The sequence below is a fragment of the Pholis gunnellus genome (assembly GCF_910591455.1).
Source record: "Pholis gunnellus genome assembly, chromosome: 11".
Taxonomy (NCBI): domain Eukaryota; kingdom Metazoa; phylum Chordata; class Actinopteri; order Perciformes; family Pholidae; genus Pholis; species Pholis gunnellus.
In genome coordinates, this window is record NC_136538.1 from 6,683,870 (window position 1) to 6,711,260 (window position 27,391).

At 42.7% G+C, this 27,391-nt stretch overlaps 1 protein-coding gene across 1 annotated transcript; it reads right to left on the bottom strand.

Moving 5' to 3' along the window:
- Nucleotides 1-946: 946 nt before the first annotated feature.
- On the bottom strand, nucleotides 947-26,820 carry ide (insulin-degrading enzyme). Its single transcript, XM_079168942.1, has 25 exons — nucleotides 26,706-26,820; nucleotides 25,485-25,669; nucleotides 24,290-24,497; nucleotides 22,659-22,828; nucleotides 21,794-21,916; nucleotides 20,536-20,648; nucleotides 20,158-20,320; nucleotides 18,925-19,017; nucleotides 18,657-18,748; nucleotides 18,212-18,292; nucleotides 17,584-17,687; nucleotides 16,345-16,447; nucleotides 15,591-15,713; nucleotides 15,082-15,164; nucleotides 14,185-14,329; nucleotides 11,691-11,801; nucleotides 11,348-11,468; nucleotides 10,271-10,362; nucleotides 9,520-9,631; nucleotides 8,407-8,574; nucleotides 7,705-7,977; nucleotides 6,913-6,974; nucleotides 4,130-4,202; nucleotides 3,945-4,012; nucleotides 947-3,062 (listed from the first exon to the last, which is right to left on the bottom strand). Exons 1-25 carry the CDS (start codon nucleotides 26,789-26,791, stop codon nucleotides 2,967-2,969), a joined length of 3,048 nt encoding a protein of 1,015 aa, XP_079025068.1. The 5' UTR covers nucleotides 26,792-26,820; the 3' UTR covers nucleotides 947-2,966.
- Nucleotides 26,821-27,391: the final 571 nt, after the last annotated feature.

The following is a 27,391-nucleotide window of genomic DNA, read 5'->3' on the forward strand; positions in this document are numbered from 1 at the left end:
TAGTTGGGTCGATGTTGTGACGCTGTGGAAACGTCTCCTTGTGGCAGTAAGCCAGCCAATGAGAAGCTCACGTGATGAATTCCCAGGAAGTGATGCCGCCGTCTCGTATAAAAGTGTCTGAGGCCGAAAAGGCAAACCTCTGATTAAAGACACTAACTTAAAGGCAAACGGCAGAGACAGTCAAACGTGAATGTTTTATTTTTCTTTCTGCGGTTGCAGAACTACTCAGATATCCTACTGAAGTAAAAGTAGCAATACTACAAGAAATACTGTTACAAGAAAATAAATCCCGTGTTCAAGTAAAAGTAAAGCATCAAAAGATAGTTGAAAGTACCAAAAGTAAAAAGTACTCATTATGCAGTGATTATATTTAATGTGTTCATCACTCTATGTATTCCTGGGTAGTTTAAACTATAATACAAAATCATTCATTTGTTGATTTATATTTATTATTATTAATCTGAATATTTACAGTAACGAGCAACTAAACCTGTCGACTAAATGTAGTGGAAAAAGTACAATATATTACTTCTTAGATGGAGTTATATTTCTAAATATAGGAAGTCAAAAAGTGGTAAAAAGGCCAGACTGCTCTGGCTTTTTCTTTTCAACATACTAACCCTTTCTTAACAACATTGTGTGTGTATATATATATATATATCAAATTGTGTATATGATCAAAGTCGTAATTGAGTATGTCAGATATATTCATAAAAAGCCATTGAAGAGTATGTATAATAGATATATTATCTTAAGACATCAGGAAGTGTGACAGACAGCTGACCAACTGGAATGAGCTGCAAACCAGCTTCCTGTACGTCCACCGTCCGAAGTCTGTGTTGTACAGACATTAGTTTAGAGATCCATAGTATGGGTTCTGTAAAAAAGTATTTTTCCTCTGTGTGTGTGTGTGTGTGTGTGTTGCATTTAAAACACAGACCCGCTGTTCCATTCAGTAGTTTATTAATCAGAAACACACAGGAGACAATAAAAAGAATAAAGTCAAAATGCCAGCTCTCTCGTATCAGCGGACAATCAGTCTCTAGGGACGTGAAAGACATTCAGAAATTAAAATATGCTTCTGACTTCCTAAATGTGAACCAATCACCAGGTTCTTCACTAGATCAACAGTGCACGGCTCAGTTGCTGATTCCTTCTGAACACTGCATGAAAACGGCTTGGTCTCCATCCACAGGTGCTGTCCAGCTACGGCCTTTAACTAAGCTGCTGCTGCTGCTGCTCTTTGGGTTTGCACTACTAAATGTTCATAGTGCCTTTTGTTTTTTTTGTTAGTTAAAATAATTGAAATGGTTTTGATCAGGTAGAAACAGCAAAACGCTGGAAAACATTGAAGACGCTTTTGATACAGCACAATCATACAAGTACTCCCTTACAAACTCCCCCAAAATCATGTTTAAAACTGCAGCATCATCATCATTTGAGCTAATGAACTCGGCCTGAGAGCAGGTAGGGAGGAGGAAAGATTCAAGTCAGAACTTTCTGTTGGTTTGACTCAGCAGAGCCGGTTAGCGCCCGAGAGAGCCGGTCACGCTCGGCCCACCGGCAGCCGCTCGGAGCGGACAGAGTCCTGGACCTGGTTCAGGCCGGAGTGTGAAGCCACATCTCACTCTGCCTCGCACGGTTCCCTGTCCACATCGTTAAGTTTATTGCTTAGTGAGAGAAGTGCATATATTCAGAAAAAATAAACCCAGGGTTTTTTTTTTTTTTAAAACCCCCTTTTAGACATTCAAAGAAAAAAAAATAAAGCTAGCTAGAGCACAGTCCAGCAATTTAGGAGGGTTCGAGTCTCCAGGGTGTTGCCCCGGATCGGACCAGGAGCAGTCCAGTGCAGCCAGAAACTAAACACTGCCCCCCCGCCCCCCATCCCGGAAAGGCACAAGCTGCAGAAAGTCTCACATGCAGAGACAGAGAGAGAGAATCATGAGAGTCTCTGGAGCTTTCCAAACTAAAAGAAACAAATACCGTCGTTATTTCTTCAGTTTTACAAAAATAACTTGGAGGATTTGACCACAATCAGTGATGTGAACAAAGTAGCCTAATGACAGACGGATAAAAAGTGTTTTTTTTAATTTTTAATCAATCATTAGTAAAATGCTAAAAAACAGCTTAGAGGTACCCCTGAGGTGTAGGATTACATACTACTGTAAAAATGCAATAGAATTAAAATAAAAGCTATGTTCCTGGGCACGGCTCTGTGTGTTTAGCAAACAGCTCCTCAAAGGGTCCCAACGTTCTACCAGTTCACCAGCAACAGTTCAAACACCTGCGAGGGTTCAAACCAGAGTCACTGAGCAGACGTTCTTCAGAAATGCAACAACTTGAATAAAATGTATCGTGTGACCGAGCGTCTTTTAGGTCGTCAGGAGAGTTACATGGCTAACATAGCAGTCCAACAAATAAAAAGAGAAGACCTTCATGGAGCGGAAACCCCCCCCCCCCCCCCCAAAAAAAAATCATCACAATAAACCAGCCATCATTCTCAAAGCAGCATGAACAGTTCAAATAAAAACGGCTCCTACTGTGAAGCTTCTGCAGTATACTTGGACTTGATTAAAAGGGATCTGGCCCCTCGTCTCTTTTATTACTTTTAACGGTTGGTTCTATTTCCTCTACAGCAGCCTGCACAGTGTTGTGATGCGTGTGAGACGAACAACATGGAGGTGAGTCTGGAGTGACCTCATCACAGCTCTGTCCACAACCGCGGCTAACCTTTGTGATTCAAACGCACGCGTTTCTTTTTCTCCCTCGAACAACTCTTCTAGTGGCTCCAGCCGGCCACTCGTGCACATTCACATGCACCCCGGCAAACAAACAAATAAACACACACACACACACATACACAGGATCAGTCAGATTAAAGTCTTCCTGACAGGAAGCGGTGAGGAGGGGGGGGGGGGGGCCCCCCCCCAGCGCCTCCTTGCTGCACGTCGACCTGCCGGCCCCTCTCACAGTTTGGCGGCCATGAAGTTGATGTGAGGCTTGACCAACGGGAAGAGAGGCAGGCTCCTCTTGAACTCAGTCATGTCCTGAACCAGCGTGGGCTACGAGGAAAACAACAACACACATCGTGACGTCTTCACATTACTCTGCTTTGTCCGTCCCTTTGAGGACAAAGACCTCCTTAGACTCCTCACACGTTTCTATGGTTAGTGGGCTTCTGTCAGCAGCAGGTTCGGTCATTTCATTCATTTTTTTATCATCCGTCAAACGGGTGGAAAAATAGTTTTGACAGGATTTCTCAGTTACTTCTTTCTCTTCTTCACACGTATTTATGTGAGTGCACATGATCACGCTGGCAGAGACGATGGTTAAACATGAAAGCCTTTAGATGTATTTAGAACATGGGCTCATGCTGCACTTCAGCCATTAGGAGTATTACAACAAACTAAATGATCCCGGCAAAACTTTGTTTTCTTCACCCGTCTAAACTTCTCTCACACCAGTTTCACGTTTGAAAAAAAAGATTTAGATCAGACTTTGAAAATGTAGATTACCAGAACTTTCTTTCTCACTGGCCTCTCAGGGCTTCCGTAGTTTTCATTTGTCATGAACCACTTCTTCTAAAGAGTGTAGTTGTTTCCTACCTGTCCAATGTTATTCTATATTTCTCAACAAATCCCATGAAAAGGACCGAGACCAACAATGAGTACGACTGTCTCTCCCAAAAATATACATGTTCAAGTTTGAACTACAATTACTGCCTCAGCCAACCAAACGTGTTGCTGTTTACATCCACGTGGGTCCAAAATGTCATTACTCATCATCATCACTTTATCCAATTCAACATTTCTCATTGTTTAGGACTTAAGTCGCAAATATAACACATCAAAATCAGACTGAACTGAATATGAATACGTGTCAGTAGTTGGGAAAGCGGTCGGGTTAACGAACATGGAAGCATAAACACAGAACATGACCGTTACCTGTGGCAGGGAAGGAGCGGGGGCCAGGTTGACGTCATTCTGAGCGGGGAACTCTCCCACTATTGGACCTGGTAAACACACACACACACACACACACACACACACACACACACACACACAGGTCAACCTGACACTGAGCGTCTAAACGAAGCTCATGAAAGCACCATGTGACTCCAGGTACTCACAGGAGTCCATCTCTCTGGACAGGACGTGCACCGACACCTTGTGTCTCTTCGGGGCGTCGACGGTCAGTCGTTCCTGCAGGGACACAGAACAGAGAGGAGGGAGGGTTCATTACTATGAACACAAATGTAAATTTCATGGGGATGATTCACAGTCTGGATGGAGGATTATTTATTAGACTGGAGATTGTGTTCGTCTGCAGCCAGACAGCGTCAACTCTGGCCGCCAGAAATGAAAGAAAAAAAAGAAAGAAAGAGACAATTGTTTTGCGATCGCAGCCGATACGACATTAGAAATGCATGAGGTTTATTCTGCATGGGGCCTGGAATAGTTTCTGCGGGGCTGAGATAGCGGCTGTGTGTCGTCGGCCCTTTATCCCCACTGAAACAACACTGGCTGGCTGTCATTATGGCCGCTGATATGCTGTGAGCGTCCTGTGTCAGTGTCACCTCTGTGGCTATGAATAGAAGCAGGGGGAGATGAAAGCTGGGAGGGACCACACACACACACACACACACACACACACACACACACACACACACACACACACACACACACACACACACACACACACACACACACACACACACACACACACACACACACACACACACACACACACACACACACACACGGTCCTAACCAGCTAACCGATTATCGAGGGATTCAATTGGAATGGCTCAATTAATGCTTGAAATTAGTAATTAAAATCTTGCCTCTCAAACCAATCATGTTATAGTTTATGTATGAAAATGTCATAATTTGATTTTTTTAGACAGGTGTGTGAAATCGTCACGATTAGCATATGAGTTCTTGAAACATGTTTTTGGGGGGACGGCCATATTCTAAACATTTCAACCTTGAGCGCAAGTAGACGTTTGTACCAAATGTGAAGAAATTCAAATCATAGGGGACAGGAGTAGAGGAATCACGGCTAGCCAGATTATACGCTGAATAATGATAATAAAGACAATAGCACCAATGATGGTAGTCATAAATTAGAAAGAGGCAGAGAAAAAAAAAGAGAAAATGTTGGACTTACATGTCGGATCAGAACTGGGTGCATTATAACTTATATTGGCCCTGGAGCAATGAACCCGACGGTGTATTTAGAACTGATGTCTAGCGCTGAAGGATGATAAATATCTGAAACCAGTGCACCGTTCTCGGTACGGTCGTCTAATTCGTCGCCTACATCCGCATCCGAACATGAAGACAATCCCTCAAAGCTGCTCCCAGAGACATCACGAGAGCAGGACGGACAGACAACCGTTGTTCATGCACGGGGTGGGAGGTGGAGACCGCCTCAGCTGACCTTAAGGGGCTAATTTGCGTGAATTCAATTACACTCCGGAGCTTTTGATCACATCTCTTAGTCTTGATCAGCGGATGAGTCGTCTCGCTGTAATGGAATGGTAGATGTTCAAATGTCCAGTTTCTGTGACTAACTCCAGCGTAACATGATGAAACGCTCCAGAACATAACACTAACCTAGACCCAGTTTAACGGCATCAGACGTCAACAATGGCCTGTGTCTGTGCTAATTTCCTCATTACTGAATCGTCAATAAAACATTTATGAGTTCAACTTCAAGCAAGCATTTTTCCCAGTGATTGATTAACCTCTGAAATATTCATGGCTCTCCCAGGTCATAACGTGGTTATTGTTTTGCCTCCTAATGACGCCTCAGCTGTCAACGCAGCATTAGCCACAAAGCACCACCATTAGGTGAAATGAGCTCATCATTTAGGCTGCTGTTGGTTAAATGCACCCGGGGAGTCATTTTACAAATATCAGGTCGTGTTTCAACAGTAAATGACGAGCTATAAATTCTCAAAGCTCAGATTTGTTTGGCGTTTATGGTTTTAATATCTGCTCATGCCAACATGCGAGGGTTAGAATATCTGACTTTATTATTTAATAGGAAGCCGATTAAAGGAATTATGTGAGTCTTTTACATTTCGGAATTGTTTTAAATAAAATCTTATTTCCACAATACGATTTTGGAGTTGGTTGGCTTGGTTCCATGATCAGAACTCCTAATATAAGAGCTTTGTTAAATGTCACTGGAGGAAATGAATTAGAAATACACTTTCAGAGCCGATGACAAAGTGTCAGTGTGAAGCTCTACAACTCTAGTATAAATCAATAACATTTTATTAGTATAGCTCAATATCACAAAGAAGGCTTTACAATCCACACAGCACACGACACCCGCCGTCTTTGACCCTCAACGGGTAAAGAACAACTCCCCAAAAAAACCTTTACCGAGGAATAAAGAGGGACGAAAGCTCACAGAGGAGAGATGTCTGTGAAATAGATGTCGTGTACAGAATGATAAAACATAATACAAATACGATATAGTCAAACTAACGATGAACAGAAATAAAATGATTACTACTAAAAATAACCGAAGCAGTGGAGAGTTCTGTCCTCGACTATCGTCTAGCTTGGCTGAAGAATTAATTTATTCATAAATAATTGCTTTTTTGTTGCCATTTGTATATTTTATGAAACCGTGCCAAGTAGTAACCGTTTTATAAACGCAATAAGCCACTGGAGGCCGTGATTTACAGTTATTATACAACACCTAAGGGACGCTGCTCCACACACACACACACACACACACTGGACCAAAAACGCAGTATTGGTCAGGCTCTGGTTAAATGTAATACGCAGGTTTTAAATGTGAAATAACAATAATGATTTGAACAGACTCTCACTGCTCGCTGTTTCTCAGATGCAGTCATGGAAGCGACGTACGACATGAAGTTTTCCTACTTACTCTGTAGAAGTGCATTATGTTTTCCTTCGTCAGAGTCTTCAGGTAGGACACTTCAGTGTTATCTGCAACACAGCAGGGAAAACGGTTTATAACAGGAGCTTATTTCTGGTCAAAGTTCTTACTCCTGCTGCATATTAATGCTACTGAAAGCACCAGTGATGTGGTTCATATTAGTGGCTTCTTGTGCTTGTGGAAACCACCGATATGCTGGAGTTGAGCTGCTAAGTCTCTCTGTTGGCGTGAAGAGGTTGACGGTAAAGCAAAGCATTCTGGTTGAACAGAATCTAACCATGTTGAAGCATCTTTGTACACAAAATGTAAAAGAAAAATGCTTACAATAGTAGCTGTGTGTGAGCTCTGTCTAATAGCGTATGTTGTATGCGTTTCTTTTGTGCCCTTGGTGCTGGGCGTGTCAGCTGCCCCCCCCAATGCTAGTATCAGTAATCACCATCACTCCCTTGGCAGCCTTTCAGGGACGTCACTCAGGGCTTTAGGCAGATTACCAGTGAATCGGGCCCATTACAATCCATGATGGCTCTCAGGAGAGCTGTGCTACTGGCTGCAGATTATCTCAGGGTTTAATCAATCCGAATTTGTGCAACTCTAAGCAACATCCTGCTCACCTCTGGGACCGTCCAAACAATAGTCTTCAAAAGCTGTATTTGACTTTTCTACGTAACACACAAGCACCTCATACACAAACAGCTGGGAGATCAGAAAGGTGTGTTCTGGTTGAAACCTAAACATGACAGAGTTAGCAGTGAGGTGGAAAGGAGCGCTGGGAGGCCTCACCTCTGTCAAAGTTGTACTGTTGAGAGATGATCTCTCCCCAGTACTTGGCGCACTCAGCAGACAGCTTCTTGGGCTTGTCCAGGCGCCGGATGGCCAGAGCCTGGATGTGCTTCTGGAAGGCTTCGTCGGCCATCTCCTCCACGGACTTCTCCATGGTGCAGAGGAACGCCTCCACGCGGCTCTCCAGGTAGTGGGGCGCCTTCTCCGACTGGATGATGAAGCGCAGGCCCTGCACCCCGTTAGCCCGCCGGGGCCCACTGAACACAATGTAGCCTGGGGGGGAGGTTATGATAGAGCTCAGCACAGAGGACAGACTGGGTACGGTGGCTTCAAAGGCCATTTTACTCTAAACTGTTAGCATGGCAATCATACACTCATCTACTTGAGCCTTTGTAGCGGTGTTATTGGAGTGCGTTTATGTCCTCATGTCATTCTTGTTGTTGGTCTGGCACTACCATTACAGCACTACTTTCAAGAAAACCCATTGCATTCATTCTCCGAGGTATTAAAGAGCATCATGGTCGACAGCACTAGAATCTAACGACTAAATGCAGATTAAAGCGGCATAATCCTCAAAGAAGAAACGCTTGAATAAATATTTAAAAAAAGATGGCGGGCAGCTAAATTTAAGCACAATTGACAGTGTTTCTTTATATACACTTGTGCTCAAAATGTGTCGGACTAAATCTCCCGCTGGCTCACCCAGCTGCTCTTTGGTTCTCAGTGTGTTGAAGCAGGGCTCCGAGACGATCTGGCAGAAGAGCTCCAGCAGCATGTTTTCGTGGGTGGTCTGCATGTCGGTCTGATAGTAGATCTCAATGCCGCAATTGTTGTGCACCTCGTTTCTCTGCTGGTAAACGTACCAGCCACCTGAGGGGAACAGAACAAGGTTTATTTGCTTGTTTTTCCTGAGACAGAGGGGAACACACAGGGCTCTCAAGCTGAGCCTGGAAAAAAAACAAACACACTTTCATATTTATTTCAATTGAAGACTAAAGGCAGTGACACAACTGAAGGAGCAGACTTGTGTTCTGTATGTCAGTGTGTGTTTGATACAGGCGCTCAATTCATTGATTCAAGACATTTGTACCTTTCCTACATGAAAGATTACGAGTCTTTATTATAATCTTATATGGAGTATTAAAACGCGTGCCAATCTAATAAACAGTGATGGCAGGCTCCAAAATTGTGTTTGAAATTTGGGCGTTGGGCTCTCATTCGGATTACGTTTAAATCCCATGGTTCCTTGAACAAAGATTAATGTGTAAGCGGACAGATTAATGGGAACTTTCTGCTCTAAAGCTTTCAGCTGTGAGAGCAATAACGTGTTTTCTCGACTGTCAGCCAGTTTGTCATTTCATAATCCAACGTTATGTTTACATTCTTTATGTCCTTCTGCTGCACTCCTGCTCGGTGTCTGACTGGCAGCCTGGAGCCAAGCCTGGAAAAACCCCCTCGGTTAAACCACGGGACGTCTCCAGGTGGTCCCCCCGCACGGCTCAGGTTTTCCTCTCCACGCAACGAGACTTTCCTAATGTAATCAGAAAGGCAACACAGGTGCTTTGCTTGGCGCGTGTGCGTTCATCTTTGAAGTGAGTGGAGGCCGCGTACGCATTTCGCCCAATGACGTCCATTTCCAGTCAGCGACCGTTATGTTTCTCTGAGCCAAATGAGGGATGTCAAATTCAATCAAGTCGTTACAAACGCAGGACCGTGTCCAGAGCGCTGCGTAAGGACTCCTCCGCATGGAGACGGGCCCGACGCTTAACAGTGCTCAACCAGGTGTGTGACGGGGGGGGGGGGGGGGGGACATACCGTCTGGAACCTGCACCTCTCTGTAGCGAGTCAGCTGGCTCGGGAGGAGGGGCTTTGTGTGAGCATTTTCAATGAGCGTGTCCTCCAGCATTTGTATCATGCCAAGAGCAGACTAGAGAGACGACAAACAGGGAGGGAAAACACGTGTCAAGTCCACTAAAACAGTTTTGTTAAGGAAAATGCTAAAACATTTAGATCTGATGCTTAGGTCTGTCCAAGAATTTGTAAATTAAGTCTGTTACACACACTTTCCCTTAACCTGGCTTCTATTTCAGGAAGTGACTTTCTATGTAATGTCGCTTGCAACAAACTCTTAAGGATTTTATGATTTGTTGTGTTCCCTGTTTAAATACCTGCGTCATTGATTTCTCTCTTGTGGAGTACTTTGAGCTGCATGTTATATTGTGAAAAGGTGCTATGTAAAAAGATTATTATAATTGTAGAAGCAGGCCTGCACTGTAGTATCATCATGACAAAAACAAAGCATCATTCCTCCCGCTGGTGAGACTAATTCTCTCTCCAACAGCCTGACGCTGGTATCATGACGAGGCGTAAAGGCAGCTGAGACCTCAGTCAAAGTGAAACTCGATCGCAGAATCTTAAGAGATTTTTGACTATAATCCTTTGTGACATCATAGGAAGGCAAGATAAAAGGCAGAATGTGTGAAAAGTTCCAGAATAAAAAAACTATTCAATATTCACTGAGAAAAAGGGCATAAGTACAGTTTACAAAATGAAGCAAGTGACAAACCTCCTTGGTGATGTTGCCATGGAGAAGGGCTTCAATATGTAACCGTGACAATAGCTGAGGTATGAAGGCCTTGAGGCGTGGGAGAGTCACATCTGGAATACAGATCACAGAAAACAGCAATCAATCAAAGAGCAATTTCCCCGAGCTGCTATCAAGTATGAATCAGGGGGAAAAAATGAATAACTGTGTCTGTGTCTCTGTGTGTGTGTGTGTGTGTGTGTGTGTGTGTGTGTGTGTGTGTGTGTGTGTGTGTGTGTGTGTGTGTGTGTGTGTGTGTGTGTGCGATTTCATCGCACAGCATTCCTGTCGCGAACATGACAAAAAGCAGACAAACAGACGATCATGCAAGCCTGGTCTCTCTCACTCACACACACACACACACACTTCAAGCAATGTCTGACCCAGATTCAAGGATGAGCAACTACAGGGACACACAGACACACACACACACAAACTAGGAAACGTTATTTATTGTCCACAGCAACACTAACTGACAAACTAGGCAAAAGATACTGAAAGTGCCTCATTGACCTCATACTGGGGACGGCAGGAGGGTAACAACACTGATAAGGGAACAAGGAGGCCCCGGTGACTGGGCTGCAGGCTTTGACCCTGCAGGTTAATTGAGTGTCATGTGAATTTGAGGATAGTCTGTGTAAACTCTGTGATAAAAAAATATTTTATCTCTCGCTCTCTCTCAAGCTGCCCTTCAGGTTCCAGACAGGCACTGCGGAGAGGAAAGACTGCAGCTAGGGAGGCATCTGCTGGAGAACAGCCTCAGCATTCAAATGAGGACGTCAGGAGGGAAAGAGAAGAGAAGAAAAGACCGAAGGTGAGGAGGGAAGAAGTAACCCTCCATCGATGGTACGCCAGACACACTGAAACTTAAGCCCAGGACGTCACGCATATGAAACAACAAAAAAAAAAAAACTGTGAACTTTCTTACCACCAGCCAGACAGTGATTCAGCCTCATACAACTACTGTGAACTCAGTTTGGACTGCAGTCGAAAGAAGGGGAGTACTCGGCACTCTGAGACAGAAGTAAAGAGAGAGAGATTAAGAGAATCCATCCTCACCATCGAGAGCCTCTCTGAGCTCGTCTTTGGTCCAAGCAACCTCAGTCATTAGCAGACGGAGGTAGTACATGGCGTGCTGGTGAGGCTGCTCGGCTCTGAAGTTATTCAAAGACCTCATGTACTGCAGGGAAAAGGAGAAGGCAAAGTCAGTTCAACGCCGACACTTTATAAACTGCATTTAAAGTAAAGATGAAAAGAACATGTCAAATCTACTGCAGCCAATCACAATGACTACTTTACTGCTCGTGTGTCGCAACAGTCAGGGGTTCAAAGAATTGCAAGTCATTCGTTTGATCGATTACGACTCATCACAACTTTGCACAGAGTTGCGGTCGGAGCTTACCGCTTCTTTGATGATGTCGAAGCGCTTCTCGTCTATCTCAAAGCTGGCCATCTTCTCAACGATCTTCTTCAGCAGGATGTGCTGTTTGTCACTGTAGCCTTTGACGGACAGCTGCGGCAGACAGTGAGAGAGGACGGACGGTACGTTATCAACAGACGGAACGACACGGTGAGCCTGAAACTACAGCTTCACTTGTTGACTTGAAGGGTTCGACCCATTTGTTTGTTAGGTGTGGAATTACTGGCTGACCAGATGAATGTCAAGAAAAGCTCACCCCTCCACCGCTTAAGATAAATCACCCCAAGTTACAAAAGATAATATCTATAAATAACCCGTATATATTTGCCTTAAACTTCAAACTATAAATGTGGAAGAACATACTTTTTGCTACAATATTAATCGTTACACTGCCGAACAGCATGCTGGGTACAGCTTGCTCTCAGTTGTTGGTGTGAACTGTGACGCCCAAATGACGCGTCTCCTCTAGTGTTGCTGGGGGATGTAACTATGCCACGGCAGGCGTGTTGCTCGGGAGGAGCAGCGTCGAGTATGACGTGGTTTGGATGAGCGGTTCCCGAGAGAGCTCCAATACCGGAGGCACGTTTTCAACGGGCACTGCACGAGTTTAAAAATAAAACAGTCAAGGTTATTTAAAGCCTCTATTTTGCAACGTCACCTGAACCTCGTGGCCCTTTCATGATTCAGCAAAACCTCCAGCTACATGGCTCTGCTGCTCTCAGACTCATCCCATTCCTCCCCACTCCCGGGATCTCTGCAGTGACACCCGTTAAAAGTAATCTCTCCTAACGTCATTAACCTTGACAAAACCACCCGGTCAGCCACACCAATACTGCTGACTCAAAATCACTTACAGCCCATCACGCCACTACGCGGATGGTGTGCTGAGGAGCTGTCTCTAAGGACACACGGCAATCATGAGTTCACCGAGTGAGAGGAAGCTAAAGAATGCAGGTCACCAGGTCGTAGGACACGGGGTGAAGGATGTTAGTGAGGAAGTTAGAAAGCTTCAGAAGGAAAGAGCAAAACAACACTTTCATACAGGAGGTAAGCTTGCTACTCTGCCTCGCAGCATTAAATCCCTGAAAGACACAAACGCAGCTGTATTCATAAATTGGGGGAAACAAAGAGTTCTCAGATTGGGTAGTAGCTTGAAACTACGTCCATCAAACTTCCTGGATACGGATCGACTTCCAATGTCCTTTGTGCACCCACGTCAGCAGAAATGTGACAAGAAATATGTCAGAGAATCTGCATCACTTTATTCCTCGCGTCAGACACACTTTTTCATCTACTACCAGTGTACACATTAAAACAATAAAAGCGAGAGATTGGCAGCGAAATGACCAAAACAATAATTAGAAAGAGTGGGTAAAACCTTGCCATCAGCCAGTCTATTTCTCATTCTCCTTATACCCGGAATGAAATCTGTCATATCAGTCACTCATGCGTCCTCGAATGAAGCAGCCAAAGAGTTCAGTATAGACTTAAAGCCCCACACTTCAGGTTGGAGGATCAGGAGACACAGCACTTCACATAATCAAACTGAGTGCAGAAAACAAAGCAATTTCCACACTCTGTCAAAGCCTCAGCCCCCCCCACTTCACTTCAGACAGCTTACTTACGAGGATGGCATTTATCCCCGGGGCTACGCCGTACACCAGCCCTGCCAGGCTGGCTGCATATGTATACTCATTTAAACCATCCATCAGTAACGAGAGTGACAAGTACGCCATGTTGCAGTGCAGGGGGTCTGTGTATAGGTAGTGACTAATGGAAGGGGGGGGGGGGACAAAAATACATGTGTTGGAAATCAGGGGTTGTCAAAATAAATACACAAGACAATGCAAGTACGAGAAGAATGATAAGTAGAGTATGTATATGCAGCCCTATGACCAGCTTGTCTGGTAAAAACGGTCGCCATCAGATCAACCTTTAAAATCATAAAAGCAACGCTGCTGGTGAAACGCCACTTCACCCGATGTGATAACCCCGTTTACATTTAACAATAAGATGACAATGACAATCACTCGGTGTGCCCGACAACGTGGGAAAAATAATTACACTAAGTAGCTGTAAGGGTTTCGCGGGAGGTGGATGAACAAAAAAGGGAAAAAGGGATTGATGAAGGATGAGGAGGAAGATGCAGACAGAACAGAGGCTGGACCAGGCAGGTCTGGTTTGAGCAAATCATTGTATTTTTTCTTTTCTTTTTTTAACTGAATGGATACCATGAGTTACGTCTCAAATTGTCAGGTAGTTTGACAATATAGAGGAAATTTCTAAACTTGTAATTTCTAATTGTATCATCCTGTGCTTTATAAACTTCCATTGTGGCAGTGCAGATGTCTTAAAGCTCTCCGTCAACCCAGGCCTGGCTGAGCCACAGCCGCCCAGTCTGAGGATGATCGAGGCTGGAGACGTGAGGTCTGGGATGCAGCGGGAGGGCGATGGGGGAGGGATTTGGAATACTTACATACATCCCATAGACGGTATTTTGGAGGTCATAGTTCAAGCCGGCTAGCTCGGCTGCATATGCATACTCGTTGAGGGAGTCCTTGAGGAGCTCAAGGTATAAATATGCCATGTTACAATGCAATGGGTCCACATAAGCAAAGGGGCTGTGGAGTCAAACAAAGCAGAGAGATATTTAACTGTACGTTCTACACTTTGTCACAGTAGGAGATGAATGAATTACAAGTAGCGTACAGAACATGGATCTATCTAACATTAGCAAACAAGTAGTCCGTAGGCGATTTGACGGCCATGCTATGAAAGTAAAATATGAAAAGAAATACAGAACCAAAAATATTATCATGGGGCGGTTTGCAAGTCACGGGTGAGCGTAAAAATCGACAACTTGCCTACTGACTGGAGTTAATTCAGGGTGTGACGGTAAAAAACATTCCAATACAGGACGCTTGGTGTCCAACTTGTTACAACCTATGAACCAAATAATTGACCCAGCCAGAAGGGTTTGGCTGCGTTTCAGTGGACTGTTGAGAAACCACCATCTTAAAACAGAACATGTTCAGCTTCCAGTAGCTTTACAGCTGCAGGGTAATACGTCCTTCAGCTCCTTTGAAAGATTCAAATACTTTTATATTGTAGAGCAGCTTGAGGAATTGTTGACATAACAACTGATAAAAATCCTTTTTCTACACGTTTTTGTTTGACGGATTACTTTTAATTATTACTACTGATGGTTTACGTGCATTGCATTAGTAACTGTAATTTCTTGTTATTATTATTATTATGATTAGAACTTATGAGGAAACCCTTTAGTATTACCAAGTACAAAGCTGATGTATTGGTGAGGACCTTGTACCTTCAGTCCCAGCTGAACTACAAAGGTTTACGGTTCGTTACGCACCTGAAGAACTCAAAGTTCAGGCAAGCTTTCGGCAGGAAGAACTTGTCGTCCTGCTTGAACCACACCTTGCTCATAGCAGTGTCCTGGAACAAATGAACACCACACAGAGGCAATTCTTATTTTCATATTCAAGTCCGTTCTGTGCAAAGATAATCGTTTGCAGTCCCTGGAAATCACAAGTCCCACTTCAGCTGCACACCACAAGTAGAGAGTGAGCATTTGCTTCATCATAAATTCAACAAAGTTACTTTGATATGAACAGATTACACAAGCAATAAAAGAAAAAAGGCTTTTAGTTTTACTTTCCTTAGAGAGTGGAATATGTACGCTGGTGTGAATATCTTAGCTCCTCTGATCTTGACATGACGGCAACAACAGTATTAAATGCTTTGTGTCTCAATCACAATACCTCATTAGCATAACAGAGATGTTCAACAATACGCAGTTAGGTAATGAAGCGAGACAACACTTGGAGGACTTTGATGGAGCTGTGCGACAAAGACACTTGCCTTGATTAAAGTGGGGACTGATGGAGAGTCTTTCTCCAGAGGGTAGATCTCGAAGTTGGTTGGGATGAACTCGTTTTTCATGGGCAGTTTGAACTTGCCGTTGAGGTCTGCACTCGCCCATTTCTGAAACACAGGCAGAGTTTAACACAACGGAAGCAGTAGTCATGCCCTGTTTTTCTGCTTTATGATGACGATTATTTCAGTGATTTGATTGAAGCACGTTCAGACACCATTGTTTCCTTCCAGTTTACGATACCTCAACCGATACACAGTAGCAATACCAGTGTGTTAAAAACAAAAAAAGGTTTGACAAGTCATAACTTCCTCTCCAATATCCATTTTATATTGCTGTGAATACATTCCAAGTTTTCTCCCAATACTCAATGGTACTTGACCGTATCATGATGGAACTCAATGTTAGCTACGTTATTTAGCAGAACTGTACTGCAAATAGCCAACGTTAACTAGTTCTCCTCCTGCCGACTTCAACGCAGACTTGTTGTTCATAATGTAGCATTATCAGGGGAAATACATAGTTTAACCGCAGGCCCCACATGTGCAGTACGGATCAGGTAGTGAGTGACACGTGTTGTTCCTGTGTAGAGTAAATAAATTGATAAATAATGTGATATCGGTGATCTGTATCTGTGATCGGGTATCATACTTGATGATACCCGATCCTGCATGTTATTCTGTATCGGAGGCATCTCTGATACCAGTGTCGCAGTAACTTTAACTGACTGCAGAGACTCACCTCGAGGGACTCCTCAGAGATGGCCTCCTGTTTGTACTGCGTGCCATACCACTCCTCCGTCTTGTTTGTTTGCCCTTCAAAGGACTTCGACACCACTGCAACTCTAAAAAAAAGAGAAAACCACTTTACACAGACACAAAAACCTCTCTGCCACAGCTGATTTGATACTCTCCAACTGGAACCACAGCACCAGACGAGATGGGAGTGGCATTGCGTTTCGGATCATGTCTGAAGTGGTAGAGATTCATTAACAAATTGTCTGCCTCCAACTGATGAGCTAAGTGGGATTATAATGTCTAGCAATTTAATTATGCTACCGGACTTGCTGTAATTTCACTCACAGCTGCTGGAACGAGACCGATACATGAGGAAACCGCGTCATGCCCGTAGCGCTGGCAAAACGGCCACTTCAGTAATGGAAGAGACTGGCACGTGAACTGTCGGGGTGAGCCAATGAGGGCATGCAGTCTGCTCCTTGGGAAGCATTAAGGAATGGACTAGTTACAAGGCTGCACTTTGCTTGAATCAAGTATCATCCCATAAAAATGAATTACAGTTAAAGCTACACCAGGCTAAGGCTTTTACACGAGACTCAAAGTCGGGCTGCAACAGAGAAGGTTGTGTTTTCCCCACAATATGAAGCTGTTGTTGGGTATGAGCTGACTTTAGTAATAATTTATAACAAATTAATTCCTGCGGTTCATCATCTTAGCTATCTTGTTGTTTTTTGGTTTATCACAGCATCAAGCTGTCTAGCTCTGCTTTAAAACTAAAATATTTTGATAGACCAACACCGCTCAATAAGGTGGGGCAGTTAGTTGGAGAAAATGTGATATTGGCCAAATTGTTTATGTAAAGTCCCAAGAGGATACCAGCATTTCCAACTCTGAGAGCATAAACTTGGTAATGTATTCCTGAGCACACACATCCGTCTCCTGAGATATCAAAGCGACCCTTTGAGGCTGCAGAGATAATCAAATCTGTGAAGTTGTCTGGCATTCCTTTTCAAGGCAGCAAATTGAACATACAAAGCTCGTCACAGCTGGCGGGCCCCACACTTTAATCTCTATCTGAATGTATTATCCTCGTATTATGCATCACAGTTATTAAGATACAGTCGACGTTCTGCACAAATACACACATTATTACACAAGGCATGCAATCCATCTATTTATCAATAAGAGCAGTTATTTTCCGTGCATTATAAACGTAACATTATTCACACGTTCTCGCACTAACCTGACGTGTTCAGGTCTCAGTTTATCCAGCACCATCTCGATCAGATCTGGCCTGAAGTCCTCCAAGAGGTACTCTGCTGCTAGAACCTCTTCAAGAGGGTAGTACTGAAACACAAAGACAGCAGACAGCGGTTAGCATTGTAGCTTTGAAGGTGGGGCGATTTAACTGTAAAACATATGTGGAAAGGGCTTAAAATTAAATTCCTTCGTCCAAATACTTTTAAGTCTTTAACTGCCACCGGAGCGGAATGACAGTAAAACAGATCCGTTGTTAACGCTCTTATCTCCAATCCAGAGTTCAACGACTGAATCAAATCTTGCAAAGTGTTAAGAGAATTGTGTGTGAAATTGTTTTATTGCACTGCCAAACCTGGCAAGAAGACGCACACACGCACAAAAACAAATCCTGTAACTGGTGCAGCAGTGATGATTGGTTTCTTAAGTCAGTGAGCCATGCAGCGACAGTCACACAGGTATCGTGGTAGATATAGAAGCTGAGCCGAACTGACTGTGCCTCTGCAAAATCTAGTCAACAGCAGCACCAGCCCGATGACGACAGCAGGTAGAGACGCAACGAGCTGCAGAGTGTCTCCCTGGAAACAACCTTAGCAGACGGAGAGGGGACCTACGTGTACTAGACCGGCCACTTTGGACGTGTAGCCACGGGGTCGCTCCTTGTCCTTGAACCTGAAGGCCACTTTGTTTAAATCCTACAGAGAGAGAGACAGAGACAGGGAGGTAGAATGTAACAAGTGAAATCACAACACAACACAACAGTTGCATACGATTGACAGGAATTTAGAGCCAGATTCTAGAAAGAGGATGTGTCATTCTAATCCTTCAGCATACAGACTTTTACAGTGTAGCACAGAAAATGAATACGAGCTTCAGTCGACACTGGCTGCATTCAGCAGATAAGATGGATTCAAACCTGCTAGCTATTTCCACCATCGGTCTCTGCTGTGAGAAGTCTGTGCCGCTCTATTAGTTTCCCCACTAACCACAAATAAGTAGGTCAACTTCGTCCGGCCCCTCTGTCTGAAACGTTATCTCTAAATAGACAACATTAATTACCTTGCACTCATCGAACACCCACGCCTGAGGTCCCTCAGTACGCAGTTTCTGGATGTACTGGAACATGTGGAAGATGATGTCCTCAACGTGCACTGCAGTGACACACAATGTATACTGTATTATACACTGTATAGAACATGCCTAAATGAACAGCATCTACATTTCATTTAGTCAGCGGAAACCAATCAGACCACAACAGGGAATTATCCTAAACACATGCAAAGCACAGCAGCAAGCGATGAATGGACTATGAGGCTGTGCTACTTACAGAGGCCCTCCTCAGTCAAGTCCACGTTGATGATGAAGAACATGAATCCTCGGGCTCCTTCTTTTTGCCCTCCAACAAGTGTGTTCACCCAGCCTTAAAAATAATAAGAATCATTAATACATATGAGATTTAAGATTCAACACCTTAATAAAACAAACCTAAAATAATAAAAATGATGATCATTTTCAGTTAATTTTTAGTAAATATAAGATTTAGAATTGAACATCTTAATAAGTTTAATAGTACATATTAAATACAAAAAAAAAAACAACTCTGGATGAAGAATTAATCATAGAAAAGGTACATATTCAGATTCTTATTCATATTATTTAGTATTTATATCTGGTCATACTATGTTAAAAGACTTGGTGGGAAACGATGATGCAAACCATACACAACAGTTTGAGCTAGTTTTCAACGTGTGTATGGCACCTTAAGTCACAATCACAATCCAAACACATTTATCCTAACAGTTAGGAAGTTAGGCAAACCAATTGTGCATTTTATGGCTTAAGCATGAATGTTTCAGCATATCATTTCATACTCTAAGGTTTTGTTTCAGCTTTGCATTGTACATCTTTGCTTAAATTGCATTTTTGTTCTAATAAGGATTGAAGAAGTTGCTGACTCTACCACATACTGTATATGAGTTTATTTCCAGGTGCAAAAGTAGCTGTAGCTTGTTAACAACTTATGCTGCACGGACCTCATTTGAGGATTCAAGTAAGTGCTTCTTGTCTGACTGACAGCTACATTAGCAAGAACGTAGAAGACACAATAACACTAAATATGTGGCATGCTAGCACATTAGCAAACATGCTAATCAGTAGCTAGCATGCTAGTTTGTTGTTTGAATTTAGTATCGCTGCACAGAAATGTATAAAAGAACACAAATACACACTTGCTGTGTTCTTGTGGATCCCTCTGCATGCTTCAGCAGTAGTGATGGGAAGCCCATACAACTGTAGACTTTGACACTTAACATTTATTTTCTGCTTCTTTGTGTGTCGCCATGTTGAACTCCATATACTGATAATATACCCAGGTCTTATTCTACCCACATTTGTTATGTGCAATCTATCTGAAATAAGAGCGTGAAAATAAAACAATTTGTTTTTACATAGCACCTATATGCCTTCCAAAAGAGGAAGAGGAAATTAGCCAACCCCCAAAATGCACAATGCCGTCCCAATATGAGCTTACCCGCTCCGCTTGCTGTACGTTACGTCTTACTTTTAGATTTGAGCTCAGATAACAAACTTCCGGGTCCCTCGTGACCAATCAAATGTCCCAGATAATGTCCCGGGTTAGACTTGTAGTACTTCTGGAGGTCCGGGATGGGGAAAGTCACATACAGGTTCCTGATGTCTTTAATAGGCACCACTTTGTAGAATTGCTGCAAGAGTAGTAAACATATCGTTACTTAGGAAAAATCAAGCTTATGATATTTTAGAAAACAGATTTTGATTCTGAAAACAGAATACATTTCCCCCACAAAACATTGACAATGTCTATTCATATAGCAAACATTATATCACATTAAATATTGGGTACGGCCCAGTAGAAGTGTAAAGACATGACAGTAACGTGTGAGATAAGTAACCGACTCACTTTCAGGTGTTCTTCCTGGAAGGGGTGCTCAGGGAATTCTGGGATCGGTACGTTCTTGTTCTCCACTTCTCCAAACAGCTTGACCACCATGGAGGTCAACTCATCTAATGATTCTGTAGGCAGAGAGGAAAACACGTTTATAGTTGAGCTTAAGATTCATTTCAAAGTTAACAAGTAGCTCAAAGAATACCCGAAGAATCCTATTAGTGGCTTCTAACTTATCATAAGTGCGTATTTCTGACTGCACTCTTCCAGTAAAACATGAACCGACTATCACACTTTGACCGTCAAAGTATTTCCAGAATGCAAACGACGGTTCCACACCAATGATATTATTGACCAATGAACACACAAGGAAGCTCACGAGACATTCAGCAGTTGAGTAACTCGGAGCCACTCGGAGCATTCAGTAATGTCAGGATGTTCCTGGAAGCACTTCTGTCAAACTACGTCTCACCTCAGATGAGTTTTGCAAAATATCAGCTGGTGATGAACACACTGGTGACACGGTTTCTGCCTTCAAATTCAGAGCTAGCACTTATTAAAGTGAACACTGTATTCAAGAGGATTTAGGAAAACCATTTACTTAGTAGAAATTAAAAACAGGTTTTGTGGAGATCCTAACATCAATAAATCATCACCAATCATTCGGAAATGGTGCAATTAACATTATGAGCATTAAAAAAAACCCATAAGCTCATCTGTGAGAAGCTCTTGTTGCTTTTATTTTTGAATACGTATTTATTTACTGCAATATGAGCTTTAGTTTATTAAGAAATTTGTTCGACTGTCCTTCAACACAACGACTGAAGACGGCCAAACAGGAAACAGCTTTACAAAGTTTCTCACAATTACAGAGAATCACAAAGGCTGAAACTAGTAAAAGATCAAAAAGGAAGATAATTTTAGAAAATAAATAAATCACGTGTTTGCAAATCCTAAAAATACAAACATGCAAAATAAAAAAAGAGGAGATGTAGGGCAGATGGTGTACGGACTAACCTTTAAGAAATATTACAACCAGCATTAGGTGAAGACACGCAGTCTTGACAACGGCTCATTTGTTTTGGCACTTTTACTGAGGTACAGTAACACAATTGATTCGCCATCGATATATATTTGCCAATATTACGGTCTAGCCCATGTACACAACGTCATGCATGACTTGTTTGTTCCTCTTTATTGTCTTGACTGATAAGTCACATGAGGCCGATTGAGGTATTTAGCGCCGTGACGTTGGTGAGAGGTTAACTCTTACCTCTTCCCAACACACACAGTCCCATGAGGTTGGAGGAGTAATACGTAGAATGAAATTTCAGGAGCTCCTGACGAATGTCAATCCCATCTTTAGACGGCCGGGTCTCAAGGGTCAACTTGTTACCTAAAGAGAGAAATAATACACAAAGAGAGAATATTGGGTTTTCAAAATCACGTCACAGCTTCTCAATGACAAGTACAAATGCAATGAGATGTTTACTAGTTCATAAAATCCTTCAGTTTCCTTTTCCTACTTCAGAAATATGAGCAGTGTATTGACACTAGATAATGATCACTGCACAGAGAACAATGACTTCCTTTTTATTTAAGAATACAAAGGACGCAGACAGAAAAACATCAGCGTGGTCTTATTGAGGACCGCATGAATATTCAGAGCACGAAAATATAATACTTTGAGAGTCATTTAGTCTGAGAACCAATCAGTTTATGAGGACCCGGTGACAGCTTGTGAAGCACATGAACAAGCTGCTCGCCTGCCATCTGTGAATGAACCCCTTTTCAAATCTTTTGAGTCGGAGACAGAACATCAAAGCAACACTCCTGAGAGGATTATGCTGGTCCGCTAACCAGGCGTGATTTTTCAGGCCCGTCTGATCCTCTTCTATTCTTAACTGGAGAAAGATATAATTCAAGGCTGCCATCAGGTGGTTATTTGGAGCTCGGAGCTCACGTCACTCTGACTTCCCTTCGCCCTGAGAGTAAAAACCCTTCACACGTTGAGATGCTTTCCCTCAGTTGAGTGAATCTTAATGGTTATGGTTAGGAGGCATAAAAAGGGTTATTAATGTCACAGATCAAAGCTGCAGCGTGTGCGTAAAGTAATGATAACTCTGGTTATTGCCTACCTGTTCCAAATTTGCTGAAGGGGTGGTTAGGGTTGCCGGTGGCCTTCTCTAACTGGAACAGCCTCCAGGAATCATTCATCAGGTTCTTCTCGTGCTCCGAGTCCACAGCGTTCACCTCCCGGTCCTTACAGCTCTCATCAAACAGAGGGCACAGGAAGAACTGGGCAAACCTACACAGATGGCAAAATGACAGTAAGGGGGAACATTAAACAGCATGGTTCAAAACTAATGTCGGTATAGCGGCAATTCACTTTCAGGTGCGTAATGAGGTTTCTGTGGGCTGGAACATTTCAGCAGTAGCCTAATGCTGTCCTGGGTTAAATGTGTTGGACCACTTGTAGACACAGAAAAGAACATGAAGCAGGACGTGATGAAAATTAATTTGCATGAGTGCAAAATGAGGGCAAACTGCCAAGCAAATGAGTAAAGATGCGCGCGCGCGCGCACACACACACACACACACACACACACACACACACACACACACACACACACACACACACACACACACACACACACACACACACACACACACACACACACACACACACACACACACCATTTGAATGTTTTCAAAGCACTGTCCAAGGTGAGATTTTGCTATAGATTTAAAGATTTATGCAACAGATGGAATATTGTACAAAGTCATGTCATCCGACAAAAAGCAGCTCGTTGTTTAGATCAATTATTAAATAAATAAAAATAATCACACCATAACCCTGAGTACTGACATGTTTGTAGTAGAAGATTCAAACTCAGTCTTTAATAACCCCAAAAAAGAATCTTGCTCTTTGATTACAAATGACCAAATGTTCCATCTGCCTAGAAAGTATATAAATACAAGGGTACGGTTAAAATAACGGGGCCAGTTAATGATGCATATGCTCCTTTCAGACTCAGCGCTCTTCTATTTTCAAAGAGGCAACATCATTAATATTTAAACATACTCTGCACTGTCCTTTCCTACCACTACAGCGCAGATGGCCTTCACAATTCACCGGCACAGGGGAACAATTAGCCCACCACACATAAACAGGTGCCTGCTACGCTATCATTCATTCATAAGTAGGTAAGCTTATCCCGATAGGTTCAATTCTGACATCGCCCGACTGCCCTCTGCAAACCCCCCCCACAGCCGACAAGTGAGCAGAGACCTCTGCAAGGCTGCAGACATCGGTTACACCCTGTGCCTGAGGTTTCCTAGTCTGAGTGGGGGGGGGTAGGAACTATGCTGATGGTCACACACACAAAGAAAATAAATAAATAGCACAACAAAGCCGGGTCTGGTAACCAGAGATGATCAGACAACAACCTAACAGCTCAACTGAGTTAACACCTGGACTCCCAAGGGAAACACTGTAATGGGATGAATAAACAAGCAGAGATCTGTCTTAATTGGGTTAAGGTATATGGAGCCTTAATATTAATGGAGGACAAAATATTTGAGACTAGTTAGATTAATTTGATTGGCTGTAAAGAGTCGGGTTTCCCAATCGTGACTAACATTTGCAGAGACCAAGCCGTACCAGGGTGCCAAAGTCGACACAAATGATTACAGCGGAGCAAATAAAAAGTACAAATCACTTTTTGTACATGGCAAAATGAACCTCATCAAATGAACAGGAAAGTACCTGTCTAGAGCGCCTTCCAAGTGCTCGTGGGACACGTCAAAGTAGTAGTTGGTGTGCTCCCCGCTGGTAAAGGCGTTGGAGCTGCCTGCGTGCTCACTGAGGAACTGGCTGTACTCATTCTCCTTGGGGTACTTCTTTGTCCCCAGGAACAGCATGTGCTCACAGAAGTGCGCCAGGCCCGAGATGTTCGCTGGGTCCGATAATGAACCTGGCAATTCAAGAAGAATGGCCACAGAAAATCAGTTGATCCCGCTGTAGCTCTAAGCTCATTAAAGTTAAAAGATGCAGCATCTTGACTTTTCATTGTCTGTCAGACTGGAGAGGAAAGAGTGGAAATAACCCTAGATGTGTAATTGCACAGCGACTGTATATTACATTGTGAACTTGTTATTCAAGCAAGGATTTGAATTAACACATAGAAACAGTAGCTTAATAATAGGATTTTAAAAATTAGGTAACATAGGTAGTGTGGAGTATTAAGAATGTCTTCATCATTTCCTAAGCCTGCAGTAAATAGACCCTCGTCACTCTTAGTCACTGTGTTATCTGTAAAATCGGACAAACAGAGGGCACAGGAAGAACCTGACAATCTGTCAATCATTTCCGTGTCCGGGCGAGGATTCCCGTGTTGAGTCACAGCAATATTGTGTTTACAGGTTCATGGCAACAGGTTTTCTGGATAACAGATGAATAAATTATAGTTCTATACTCCCAACCTTTGACACAACAACAAGTCACGATCTTGTTGAGCTAGAGCAACCGGCTAAGTGAGGGCTTCACACAATGATGCAGGCAATCAAAATATGTGCATGTAAAGGCACATATAACATTTATGTCAAAATCCATCAAGACAAAATTCTGAGAATTTGTGCAACTCATCTTGACATAGTGATGTCTAATATATTTTTTATAAATTCAAATTCATAAGAGAAAAAAAACCCAAAATGCAAAACTTCAGGTATACGGCCAGCATTGAAGTTACTCTTTGCATGCAACTATGGTAATCTGAGAAGAACACAATTTTTTCCATGCATTTTACTAAAATAGTCTATTTTCATAACCTACAGGGCAAAGAAAATGTTTAGATATTGTGCATATATTTTCCCTAGTGCTTTCAAAAAGGCCCCTGTAAGGCCTAAAGCCACAGGACAATACAAGACTACCTGGCAGGACAATAGCAATGAAAGACCTTTACCTATCTGGACATCCAAAGCAGCTGAGGATTTGTCTGTTGTCGGGTCACTGATGAGCATTGCCTTCAGGCCATTGGTGAACTCCAAACCCTGGTAAACCCGTTTGTCCTCAGGAGAGCGAATTATGTCACCGACCACCCTGTTCACTGCTGGGTCGGTCATTCTGAGAGGCAAGGATGACACCAGCCTGCAGTGGAGGGAATCAGATGTACGGTCAACGTTTGGTGCAGTGAGCCGAGGACTCTGTCATATTCGGATACAACCCAAAGTTTAGTTCTACCGAGGGTGACTCCATTATCTATTTTTTTGGTAAGGCACAGAGCGCTTTGGGGACAACAATCCCAAGTGACATTCTGTGTATGACAAGACTGACTTGTATATAAGACGTATAAATAAATGCATAATGTACACTCACACTAAATATAAACCACAACACTCACTGAGGTCACTTTATCAGGGGTTTAACAGATGCCATAGTTGGGTCAATTTGACATTCACTCAGACTAACTTACAGCAACAACATGCCGCTGGTAACATCACTGTGAAAGCAGCTGCTATTAGCAAACTCATTGTTGATGTAGAGCAAATTTGTAGGAACATGACAATTCATTATTTAAATATTTAACTCACACGGCGTATAGTTGTTAACAGCTCTGAAACAACCAACAAATCTGTTCGGAACTGTATTTAGCAAAGTAACGTTACAGTTAGCTATTAGCTAGCCAAAGAGGAAATATACCAGAATTATTCGCAATGTACTATTAGGTGGTTGTATGAAAACACGAATACAACCGTTTCGCCCAAAGTACAGCAAATATTAGCAGCATTACTCGCTAGAGGACATAAAACAATCCCCCTCACAGAAGCCAAACTAGCGTTAACGTTAGCTTGCTAAATTAGCAACACGAGCACCAGGAATATGAGCAAGAATACAAGTGGTGTTCATTAGTCTAATTATGTGGTTAGCGTGTATTCCCTGCTGTTATAAAATGTATTATAAATGTGCATTATACGGTAGCTCCGCACACAAATCCGTTTTAGCTAGCTAACAGTGCCACCCTATGTAGCATCATAGCTAACGGCTTCAGTCTTACGTTAGCTTGGGTCTTAACTTAGGTCAGCAAACCGGCTTTAGTACGGCAACTAGCTAGTCTACCTTTGGTGTGAAAATAACTCAATTGTTTTTCACAAAAAGTTAAGACATTTGACTTGACAACACTTACCTAAACTCTTGGTTAATACAGAAACCGTTGCCTGCCGACTGGAGATATCTCGTAAACTGGGCCGTTCGGTTAATGCACTTAAACATACTTTGCACCCATAAAAAACAAACCGTGGCTTTTACGGCGCCATATGTAAATAGACAAAAGCAATCACACACCGAACAGAAAGTAATTCAACATGGCACGTTATCAATTCTGCGATGATATCAGCGGATGGTCCATGTGATAACGACAATAGATATTGATTAGGCAGTCAAAGATAAAATGACTGGCATGCGGCAAAATATCTAGCACATTTCTGAAATTGTGTTGTGTCATTGGTTCTGATATCGATTAGGAGCCCTGCGCGTGGATTTTTGTTCACCATATCGTATTAGTTAAGAGCCCCGTCATACGCATTTCAACTGTAGTTACACATCATTGGGAAATTAACACAACTGATGCAAAATTGCCAAATAAATAGATTAAAAATACTGCACGCAATTCATCGCCTCTCCTTAAACTAAATGGACATAAGATGTAGTTAACTGGTGATGCAGAAATGGTATCAATAGTAAAATCAGAGATGAAATGTATTAACTTGAAATCTGCAAAGAAACTGTAACATCCACAAACCTTTGCAAATTACTCCACTACAAATGTCAAAATGTAAATGAATAGTGAGCCAATAATACAACTACATTACA